The 12,260-nt window shown below is 40.3% G+C and overlaps 1 protein-coding gene across 4 annotated transcripts in view; it reads left to right on the top strand.

Moving 5' to 3' along the window:
- SEMA4D (semaphorin 4D) overlaps positions 1–12,260 on the top strand; it is a 93,867-nt gene that overhangs the window by 64,507 nt on the left and 17,100 nt on the right. For all 4 annotated transcript variants that reach the window (XM_073671012.1, XM_073671013.1, XM_073671009.1 and 1 more), the window contains exons 10-15: positions 2,507–2,682; positions 2,934–3,090; positions 5,942–6,164; positions 8,441–8,556; positions 9,134–9,306; positions 11,964–12,007. In XM_073671012.1, the coding sequence (XP_073527113.1) occupies positions 2,507–2,682; positions 2,934–3,090; positions 5,942–6,164; positions 8,441–8,556; positions 9,134–9,306; positions 11,964–12,007 (889 nt within the window). The remainder of the gene's footprint in view (positions 1–2,506; positions 2,683–2,933; positions 3,091–5,941; positions 6,165–8,440; positions 8,557–9,133; positions 9,307–11,963; positions 12,008–12,260) is intronic.

Below are 12,260 nucleotides of genomic sequence, written 5' to 3'. Positions count from 1 at the left end.
TCGAATAAAAAGACATTTCACAGCAACCAGACCTCGAATATTGCATACAGGTATGAATAGATTTACATTTCTATCACCTGTATGCCTATATTAGAGGTCAGATAAGTGGCAGGGGGTGACAGATTCTCTTTAAGCAACTCTGAGCTGCTTGTTCCATCAACTTGGGCAGAGCCACTGAGCTCACTGACTGCAGTGCTGCAAACATGTCAGCGCTTCAGACCGTAGTGGACATCAGGAGCAGCGGCAGAGACTCTGTTCTGGACCCGGGGAGGGTGAGTAATGTGCAGTTTCATTGTTTTTTGTTTTGCTTTTTAAACCAGCTGCCACTGGGGGACAGGGAAATGCATTTATTACATTGTTATTTAACAGTGTGATCATGTACTTTATGTCTCAAATATCTTAAGCGGCAGTCCCAACCTAAATATCTTCCTGTTGTGACATTTTGTAGTTTGTAGAAATGGTGTCCTCTGACTGCTCTTCTCTAGATATTGCTTGGGTTTAGGGAGTTAATACAATGTGTACACCTGTAAGGAAGGTCAGATGGCTTATTGTTTTTTTTTTAAGTAGTTTCAATACTTAGTTGCTTTTGTTGTTATTCCAGATTTGTCATTTTTACCAATATCAGTGAGCAGAGAAGCATATTGCATTTCAGTAACTTACATTATATAAGTTCAATGTCTTGTTATCCTACATAGAATGAGTATAGACTCGACTCCGGTCTGAATAGTGTGTATCAGTGTAGATCTTAAAGGGGTTGTCCGGTCTTCTGATGAAAGTCTGCAGTCACTATTTGACTGCAGAGTCCTGAATCCTTACAGTAAGCGAAAAGTACACGGTCAGGATTCCCTGGTATTGCCGGCAAGATGGGGCAGTCACCGACAATTTGCATACGTGTGGTCACATGCCAACTAGACATGCATGGCCACTCGGTACAAATGAATTGAGTGAGGCCTTGCATGTCTATTCTGAATGTAGCCGGATGTATACAATCGCATATTTGCAATCACGTGACCACCTGTCTTGCTGGCAATACTGGAGAATCCTGACCGCATGCGGTGCGTACGCTGTAAGGGTATGTGCCCATGATGAGGAGCCACTGCAGCCCAGATGCTGCAGAATAGCCGTGCGGCTTCCGCCCTCATTATGCAAATGAGCTGCCTCAATTTTTTTTTTTTCACATGCGGACTTTCCTCATTGATGTTAGTCTATGGGCAAAGTCCACATGCGAACCCACAAGAGAAATTGACATGCTGTGGTCAAGAAAGACTCGACTCGCCCCATGTCCGTTTCCATGGGTGAGCGCAGGTGCACAGACGCATAGTAGACATGGGATTTCTCCACGATGCTGTAACGTCTGGACTCTGCGGGTTTGACGCTGCAGAAACGCACAGCTTGAAACCTGCAGCATTTTCTGATCGAGGGCACATACACTAAGGATTCCGAAGTTTTCAGTCACACAGAGTGACTGCAGACTTTTATTGGAAGACCCCTTTTAGAAGCATTCCCTAGTTTATTTCCAGGCTTCTATCATAAAGAAGGTGGGAAACAAGTAGTGAATGTAAAATGTTTCTTTATTTTCCAGAAAACAGCCCTCATGCTTTTTCATCCTTGGCAAGAATTACACCGCTCTCCACCTTCCTTCCTGATTGTGAATGCTCACTGTCAGCATATAATTCTTGTTTGTGTCAGTAAATTTGCACCAAGTGTCATTTTTTTCCACTATTCTTATAAGCAAGATCATATAAGGCTATGTGCCCACGTTGCATTTATGAAGCAGAAAATTTCTGCTGCATAAATGCAAGTCCTCTCCCGGAAAAACGCATGCGGAATTCCGCACGCGTTTATCGCGCGTTTATCACGCGTTTTCCACATGCGGAATTGCCTTGCGTTTTTTATGCATTGGACAAAGGCAATTCCGCTTGCGGAAACGCAAAATTAAATGACATGCTGCGGATTTTTGAACGCGGCATAAACGCTGCGGAAAAATCCGCAGCATGTGCATAGAACTTGCGGAATCCCATTGGGGACCATGGGGTGCGGATATACATGCGTTTTTCAAGCGTTTACGCTGCGGAAATTCCGCAGCATATACGCTTGAAAAATGCTACGTGGGCACACAGCCTAACAAATTGATGTTGTGGTATTTTGGCACAGTATAACTAAGTAATAATGCAGACGGAGTCCTAGTCTAAAATCCTACATCATTTTCGGCCGTATACACCTAGTTGAGGCAGGCAGCAAAACTTAGTAGATGCTACCCACCTCCCATATATATGGCTGAAAATGATCCACGACAGAGCACACTGTGACTCCGTGTGCATCATTATAGTCAATGGTCCCATCAGTGCATATGCACAAATGTTAACATATTACATGAATGGAATGAATCAGGAAATAGTAGCACAGATGTATGCAAGTGTTTGCAGCAGATTCTGTTTGCTTCTGTGACTGTTCAGAGGCTTTTTCAAGCGGCTATTTCTTACTTTCTCCTTTTTTCATGTCATAGAGTGATCAGGGAGGTCTACGAACGCTGCAGAAGAAATGGACCACCTTTTTGAAAGCCAGACTGATCTGTCACTCTCAAGAAAATAATTTAATTTTCAATGTTGTAAATGATGTATTTATCCTGAAGCCACCAGCATTAAAAGAACCCGTCATCTATGGAGTGTTTACGTCTGATCTGTAAGTGTAAATGTGAATTCCTAAAACCTTCCTCCCTTGCCGGCATGAAGTGCCCGAATACATTTTCTGATCTGATGATGTTATGAATGGTGTTATGACTGGCACGCCGTCATCCATTAGCTTTCTGTGAAATGCTTTGTGATACTGTACAAGTTCATTAACGTGTGTGTATAATTTTGCAGTGTCATCTTATTTGTCAGTAATTCGTTTTCTAAAAGCTATACATTTATTTCATATATTTCCTTTTCCAGAAACAATGTTGGCATATCAGCAGTATGTTCATACAGTTTATCTGCTGTGGAAGATGTCTTCACTAAGGGAAAGTTCATGCAAAGTGCCACTGTGGAACAAGCAAACACTAAGTGGGTGCAGTTTAATGGGGAAATCCCCAGGCCGCGCCCCGGAGCAGTAAGTAGCTGTTATACTAAGAGGGTTAATCTGAGAATCCTGTGATGATTAATGGGCAGACTAATATAGAATCACTGAATGCTGTTGTAACTTTCATTATTATGTAAAGATGCTACCAAAATTGCTTAACCCCTTATAGACCTGACCAGTTTATTCATATTTTTTTATCACTGTATTCCAAGAGCTCTAACATTTTTATTTTCCCATTGATCTAACAATATGTTAGGTATTGTTTTTTTGCAGCACAGGCATTTTTTCATGGCTCTATTTTAGGGTATATATCAATTGATCAAGCTTTTATCATTTAAATATACAGTAGTGTGCTCGTCAGCACAGTTAAAGCAATGGCATTTTTTTTGTCTTTATTTTCTAATATTACTTTTACACAAATAAACGTGAGTTGGAAAAGGGCTATGCTTAAGTTTTAAAGTGTATACAAAAAGCGAGTTGCAAAAAGGAGTTTTTAGTTGTCCTTATTGCCAGTGTACACTGTTTTACCTGCTGCAGTGTAATGAAGAGGAAATTGTAATTTTACCTGCTGCAGTGTAATCAAGAGGAAAATTGTAATTTTTTTAGTGAGTTCACCTTTTGTCATCCCCTTAGTTAGATAAAAATTATAAAATATTTTTTTCCATTCTTTGCGGTTGTGTTGGGGTTAGGGTTGGGGTTGTGTTGGGGTTAGAGTTCTGGTTATGTTAGGGTTGTGATTTTTTTCAAAAGTAAAGGAAAAAAATATGATGACAATATGATTAGTGTTGATCGCTAGTGCTCGCTACTTGAGTTTGCATCGGGTGCTTGGGTATGCACCGAGTATCGCGGGTGCTCGAGTGACATGCTTGAGTCCCCGCCACACATGTTTCGCGGCTGTTATGCAGCAAAAAAAAAAAAAAAAAAAAAACACTCAGGTATTGCCTGCCATACACCGGCACGCGTCGCATTTTTTTTGGGGTGTCTAACAGCCGTGAAACATGTCGGACGGAGACTCGAGCATGTCACTTGAGCACCCGCGATACTTGGTGCATACCTGAGTACCCGATGCAAACTCAAGTAGCGAGCAGTTGTGCTCAACACTAATGACAAGATATTCAATATGACGACCTAATGTTATCAAATTCTGTGTCGTACCTCTGGGTTCGAAATGCTCACTATACCCCTTGATAAAATCCTTGAGGGGTCTAGTTTCCAAAATGGTGTCACTTGTGGGGGGGTTCTACTGTTTAGGCACATCAGGGACTCTCCAAACACAACATGGCGTCCGCTCTAGATTCCAGCCAATTTTGCGTTCAAAAAGTCAAATGGTGCTCCTTTCCTTCCGAACCCTGCCGTGCGCCCAAACAGTGGTTTTCCCCCACATATGGGATATCAGCGTACCCTGGAGAAATTGCAAATTTTGGGGTCCATTTTCTCTTGCTACCCTTGCGAAAATAAAAATAAAAATTGAGGTCTGAAATAAAATTTATGTGAAAAAGTTAAATGTTCATTTTTTCCATGTTGCTTCAGTTCCTGTGAAGCGTGTGAAGGGTTAATAAGCTTCTTGAATGTGGTTTTGAGCACCTTGAGGGGTTCAGTTTTTAGAATGGTGTCACTTTTTGGGATTTTGGGTCTGTGCCCACGATGCGTTTTTCAAGCGTTTATGCTGCGGAATTTTTGCAGCGTAAACCCTTGGGAAACGCTTGGTAATCCTTCCCCAATGGTCCCCAATGAAATTCCGCACTTTCAATGCCCATGCTGCGGATTTTTCCGCAGCATTTTTGACGTGCTCAAAAATCCGCAGCATGTCCATTATTTGTGCGTTTACACATTCGGAATTGCCTTCTCAATGCATTAAAAAACGCAAGTCAACTCCGCATGTGCAAAACGCTTGTAAAACGCGTGTCAAATTCCGCACGCTTTTTCCCCGGCAAGGAGATGCGGAAATTTTCTGCTTCATTTCTGCATCGTGGGCACATAGCCTATCTGTCATATAGACCCCTCAAAGTCACTTCAAATGTGATGTGGTCCCTAAAAAAAAAAAAAAGAAAAAAAAATTGTTTTGTAAATTTTGTTGGAAAAATGAGAAATCGCTGGTCAAATTTTAACCCTTATAACTTCCTAACAAAAGAAAAATTGTTGCAAAAATTTTTCTGATGTAAAGTAGACATGTGGGAAATGTTATTTATTAACTATTTTTGTGTGACATATCTCTCTGATTTAAGGGCATGAAAATTCAAAGTTTGAAAATTGCAAAATTTACACAATTTTTGCCAAATTTCAGTTTTTTTCACAAATAAAAGCCAGTCATAGCGAAGAAATTTTAGCACTATCATGAAATATAATATGACACGAAAAAACATTCTCAGAATCAGTGGGATCCGTTCCAGAGTTATTACCTCATAAAGTGACACTGGTCAGAATTGTAAAATTTGGGTTGGTCATTAAGGACATAATTGGCTCTGTCACTAAGGGGTTAATAAGACAAAACAGAAGATAAAAACATAATAAGCATATATCCTGCAGTAAATAAATAGCAATAGTGCATAAAAATAATATAGGGTACTTGGTTAACATAATTTTGATCAAAAAAACGTAAAAGCCACCCCACCACGTCAAGGTGACCATATTTGGGACAGTCCTAACCTCTGATATTAAAACCTTACCATATGGGAAATGATGTAAGTGTGAATAAGGGCTGAGAAGGACTGAGACCCAGCTAATGGACACCCAGTCATGGGGAACTGTATGAATGTAATGTCCAGCTCAAAGAAAATTAATAAATCTAGTATTGTCTGTACTTATTCTGCATTTATTAGTAAATTTTCAGCTATGTATGAATTTAATCTTAAATGATGAGTTTCTACTTTCTTGTTTTCAGTGTATAAACAATGAAGCTAAAGTGATGAATTACACTAGCTCACTAAACCTACCAGACAAGACTTTGCAATTTGTGAAAGACCACCCTTTAATGGATGACTCTGTATCTCCAATGGGAAAGAAACCCAAGCTTGTGCATCAGAATGTGATCTATACTCAGATAGTTGTAGACCTGGTCAAAGCGTTGGACGGTAACACCTATGATGTCATGTTTATTAGTACAGGTAAAATGATTTGCTGTAAATGGTTTTCTTATAGTTGTTTCTATATTGCTGTAATTAAATAGGTGAAATCCTAATTGACAGGAACCAAACAGGATACCTACCAGTAACCAATAACTATATGGCAAGCCAAAGGGTTGTCCAGGGATTGTAAATTATCCTGAAACCCCCCCATAACTAATAAATATACATAACGGAATCAATTCTCACCCCCACATATCCTTTGCTGGCCCCGTTCCGAAGCTCACCCCATCCCCATTGGCGTGTGCCTCCTGGCCCCATTGTCAGCACACCATTATTGGCAGGAAATGCCTGCTCAGCTTATCACAGACTGAGGCAGGTTACTACTGTGGCCTGTCATTGGATAAGGTGGAGTCGGGGGACATCTCTATTGTGTTGAGAACAGGACCATGGAATGCAAGTACATATAAACTGCTTAAACACTATAACTGATAAAGAATAAAAAAAACTGTTCAAAATACACTGTTTTACAGTTCTTTAACAAAATCCATAATGGAACTTGTCATCTAAGTCATTCTGTCCAAACCACGGGGAGCGTGAATCAGAGTCTGGCTGCATGAATTTAGCCTTGTATATTTTAACACTGAAAAGCTCCAGGGTTTCAGAGAAAATAAACTTTAAAGATCCGGATGGGGACCATAGCCGACTCTATCCCTGGCCAGCTACTCCCAGTGATGCTAGAGGTGATTGACATGTCTCTCCCTATGTTCACACAAGGTAGCGATATATCAGTCACCTGCAGTAGCACTGGGAAGGGCCAGCCAGCACTGAGCCAGACAAGTCTTGTCTTTAGCTAATGTCCCCGGTCAGATATTAAAGGGAATCTGTCAGTAGGATCAACCCTCCTAAGCCGTCTATATGGGCATGCAGATTATAGGAAGCTGAGTAAAATGATACCTTGATATTTGCGATCCAATGTCTTACTCAAGAGAAATCCATGTTTTCCTTGTATGTAATTGAGCTGTTCAGGCTGTAGGCTGGACACTGATCTGCATGAGAATCTGCCTCTAGAGCTTATTGTAAAAGAAAGGGGGCATTAGCAGTGTGATGTGTAATGGCCGCTCTCTGCTCTCCTGATCTCACTGCAGACACATCTGCAGGTTCCTCTCAGCTTCCATCTCAGGCAGCCAGGGTTCATATAAAGCAGAGATGTGACCGCTGCAGCTAATGTGTTTGTAAGGAGACAAAGTTCAGTTCTGCTGAACTGTGATAGTGGATATCTCTGGAAAAACACATCGGATCGCAGATATCCAGGTATCATTTTATTCAGATTTCTATGACCTACATACCCATATAGACGTCTTAGGAGGCTTGATCTTAGTGACAGATTCGGTTTATTTTCTCTGAAATGCCGGATTGTTTCAGAGAAAAATATATACCTGTCTGCAGTCGTGTGGTCATATGAAGGCTGGGACCAAGAGAGCCTAGTCAGTAAGTCAGCTGTAGAATTTCTGCAAGCATGTCTTTGGCAAAAGACTGTATTTTTCTGAAAATACTGCAGACTAACAAATGGTAGGGACAACTATATTTCTTGTTTAGTTTATCATTCATTTCTAGGTTTAGTGGTCCTTTTAATTGCTGCCAGCAATTTAACCTATGTAATGGCTAACCCTACAGTATATCTGTATATATATATTTACTATGTTTACTAATATACAAAATAAAACATACCGTTGACATTGTTGGTTACATTCAAGGGACTAAAAAACTGCACATTATAACATTAAAATGATTTAGTTCCATGAACAGCTTTATTTCTGAAATAAAATGTTTGTACACAATGATTTATCGGCATATACTTAAAGACATGACAAGTTATTTCATAGCTTAAGTCTTGTTCTTTACACATTAAAAGGTTATTCTCAAAATAATGTTATCCCATTCATCCTCATCTTGAATAGAGAGAAGGGGGTGCAGCATGTTTTGCCTCTGCCCCATTCATAGTGGGACTGCCAGAGGAAACATAGTACAGTAAATTGCTTTGGGTATTTCCACAGACCCATAAACAATGAATGGAGTAAAGGTTGAGCTGCTACACCTCTGATCCATTCAAGATTGGGCTGCAGAGCCCCATCCCTGAGGTTCCAGTCCCATTCTTGGGATTGCTGGAGGTCAGTTCCCCAGTGACCAGCAAGATAGCATAACATGTTGTTTTTGGAATGACCTTTTAAATGTAGGATCAATTCATCTTTTATATTAAGATCTTCTGGCAACTAGTACAGTCATGCAAATACTTATCAAAAATATTTATTTTGTAGATAAAGGTACATTGCACAAAGCAATTAGCTATGACACGGAGATGCATATTATTGAAGAAGTGGTCCTATTCCCTGATCATCAGTCAGTCCAGAAGTTACTACTCTCAGAGAAACAGGTAAGCCTCACCTTTTAACTGTTTTGAGCAATATTGAATATAACCTATGGTTTGAATCACGTTTTTGTTATTCTTATGAATTTTTGATGACGTTTCATTAGTCTGATCATAACAGCCCGATTCCAATGAAAGGTAACACTTATACATAGATCATAGATAACCCATGGTCCATCTACACAGTGATGGTCACATCTCGATTCCTTCCCCTCCCTGCACAAGAGCCTCTGTATAGGTCACAGAACATGCCTAGAAAACTCTCCTGTAGAAGTCAGTAACCTCTCCAGACTATTGCTATTTATTGTCCATATAGCCGCTGTAAAGCAGATTTCTAAATGCTGTTAACAGCATCGCGGCTTATATACAAAATAAATGAAATACCCAGATTGCAAATTAGTTAAAATATTAGTTAAAGTATTAGTTACATTGTTGGTCTGTTCAATATTAGTCCAGGTTTATTTTGGTTACGTGAAAACCTATTTGGCAAATAGAATGAACAGCAGAACTGTACTTTTAATTTTATGTGCGATATCTAATGTGTTTGTGTTACTTTCTACATATTATTTCAACTTTAATCCAGAGCAAACGATACATCTATGCTGGATCCAACACTCAGGTGGTGCAGTCTCCTGTTGCTTTTTGTGAGAAGCTGCAGTCTTGTGCCGAGTGCGTACTGACAAGGGATCCTTATTGTGCTTGGCATCCAGTCAAGAATTCTTGTGTTCATATCCTTGAGGAGGGCAACACTGACAGGTATGTAACAGTTCATAAAAATAGTCGTAAGAAAGCTGAAAAACAAACGAGCTCGGTAGAATTGCAGTGGCTCAACCACCATCAAAAAGAGGTTCATTTACTTTCAGCTTTTTTGTTTTAACTGAGTGATACTTTTTTTTTTGTCGAGTTACAATTGGTACGGCGTACACGGGTCTTTTTGATCACTTATTATGTGTGGGCTTTTTTGGGGTTCTTAATGTGCATGTTGAATAATTGTGATCATTTTATTGTCCAGTCATTACAGATGCTTTAATACCATATATTTATATTTTTGTTTTATTTTATTTTTTTAAGTTTAAAGGGGTTGTCCACTACTAGGACAGCCCCTTCTTGAACTAAATATTTTCCCCCGATTAAAATAAAAAACCCTATACTCACCTCCCGTGCCGGCGCCTTTCCAGCAGTGTCGGCACTTGCTCTTCCAGGGGCTCCCGTGCTGTTGTGATAAGTGACCGCGGCGCACAATCAGCGCTGGTGTCACTGTCCGTGCCTACGTACGAATTAAACATGAAGAGGAGGTCCGGGCTGTAGCTGCTCTCACTTCCACTTCATGTTCAATCCATATGAGTATAGGCTTTTTTATTTTATAGGGGGCAAACATTTTGTTCAAGAAAGTTGTCCTAATAGTGGACAACCCCTTTTAATGGCAGTTATTTTTAAGCAAAGAATATACAGTGGTGGCCAAAAGTATTGGCACCCCTGCAATTCTGTCAGATAATACTCCGTTTCTTCCTGAAAATGATTGCAATCACAAATTCTTTGGTATTATTATTTTCATTTAATTTGCTTGCAAGGAAAAAACACAAAAGAGAATGAAGCAAAAATCAAATCATTGATCATTTCACACAAAACTCCAAAAATGGGCCAGACAAAAGTATTGGCACCCTCAGCCTAATACTTGGTTGCACAACCTTTAGCCAAAATAACTGCGAACAACCGCTTCCGGTAACCATCAATGAGTTTCTTACAATGCTCTGCTGGAATTGTAGACCATTCTTCTTTGGCAAACTGCTCCAGGTCCCTGATATTTGAAGGGTGCCTTCTCCAAACTGCCATTTTGAGATCTCTCCACAGGTGTTCTATGGGATTCAGGTCTGGACTCATTGCTGGCCACCTTAGAAGTCTCCAGTGCTTTCTCTAAAACCATTTTATAGTGCTTTTGGAAGTGTGTTTTGGGTCATTGTCCTGCTGGAAGACCCATGACCTCTGAGGGAGACCCAGCTTTCTCACACTGGGCCCTACATTATGCTGCAAAATTTGTTGGTAGTCTTCAGACTTCATAATGCCATGCACACGGTCAAGCAGCCCAGTGCCAGAGGCAGCAAAGCAACCCCAAAACATCAGGGAACCTGCGCCATGTTTGACTGTAGGGACCGTGTTCTTTTCTTTGAATGCCTCTTTTTTTTCCTGTACACTCTCTATGTTGATGCTTTTTCCCAAAAAGCTCTACTTTTGTCTCATCTGACCAGAGAACATTCTTCCAAAACGTTTTAGGCTTTTTCAGGTAAGTTTTGGCAAACACTAGCCTGGCTTTTTTATGTCTCGGGGTAAGAAGTGGGGTCTTCCTGGGTATCCTACCATACAGTCCCTTTTCATTCAGACGTCGACGGATAGTACGGGTTGACACTGTTGTACCCTCGGACTACAGGGCAGCTTGAACTTGTTTGGATGTTAGTCGAGGTTCTTTATCTACCATCCGCACAATCTTGCGTTGAAATCTCTCGTCAATTTTTCTTTTCCGTCCACATCTAGGGAGGTTAGCCACAGTGCCATGGGCTTTAAACTTCTTGATGACACTGCGCACGGAAGACACAGGAACATTCAGGTCTTTGGAGATGGACTTATAGCCTTGAGATTGCTCATGCTTCCTCACAATTTGGTTTCTCAAGTCCTCAGACAGTTCTTTGGTCTTCTTTCTTTTCTCTATGCTCAATGTGGTACACACAAGGACACAGGACAGAGGTTGAGTCAACTTTAATCCATGTTAACTGGCTGCAAGTGTGATTTAGTTATTTCCAACACCTGTTAGGTGCCACAGGTAAGTTACAGGTGCTGTTAATTACACGAATTAGAGAAGCATCACATGATTTTTCAAACAGTGCCAATACTTTTGTCCACCCCCTTTTTTTAGGTTTGGTGTGGAATTGTATCCAATTTGGCTTTAGGACAATTCTTTTTGTGTTTTTTCATTGAAGACAAATTAAATGAAGATAATAAGACCAAAGAATTTGTGATTGCAATCATTTTCAGGAAGAAACTGAGTATTATCTGACAGAATTGCAGGGGTGCCAATACTTTTGGCCACCACTGTATATACTATTTAATTATTATTAAGTCTGTCTAGGGAACTAAAACATGTGGCAGAGGGAGCCCGCTCCTTTTATCTGCTCACTCACATGCTGTTCCCTGTGGCCTGCAGCATCTAATGGGTTAACAGCTGGGATCATACACATGTTCGAATCCGGTCATGGGCTCAGGCGATCTACAGGACAATGGATTGCAGTAAATCCACTCCATGTAATGTGCAGCCTTTTGAGGGAAAGGGGTTACTTGCATCACAAACTTTATATAAATCGCTCAGTTACTGAATTTCAAAGTCCCCATTATCTTGTCTTGATTCCCATTGTGTATTATAGGCTTCTGATTCAGGCATTAAATGGCGATTTGTCTCGCTGTCCAGGTATGTTCTCTGGTATTAAATATTATTATCGAATTATAAAAATCTGGAGGATTTGAGGACAATTGGCCTTTTCTCATAATACATTAAAGATGACTGCTGAGGTCTTCTCATACATTACTGATTAGCCAGGTTATTTCTGTATGCTATGAATTTTTAGACTGTTTATTGATTGAGGTTTGTGTTGAAGAAACAACGTAAAGGTTATGATCAAGTAAAGACGCCCTTCAAGGCTGTAGAAGTAAAGCTTTTGTAA

This window comes from Phyllobates terribilis, unplaced genomic scaffold, assembly GCF_046119375.1.
Source record: "Phyllobates terribilis strain yellow unplaced genomic scaffold, ASM4611937v1 Scaffold_1__5_contigs__length_1240528914, whole genome shotgun sequence".
Lineage (NCBI taxonomy): Eukaryota > Metazoa > Chordata > Amphibia > Anura > Dendrobatidae > Phyllobates > Phyllobates terribilis.
This window is presented reverse-complemented; position numbering and strand designations above follow the sequence as displayed.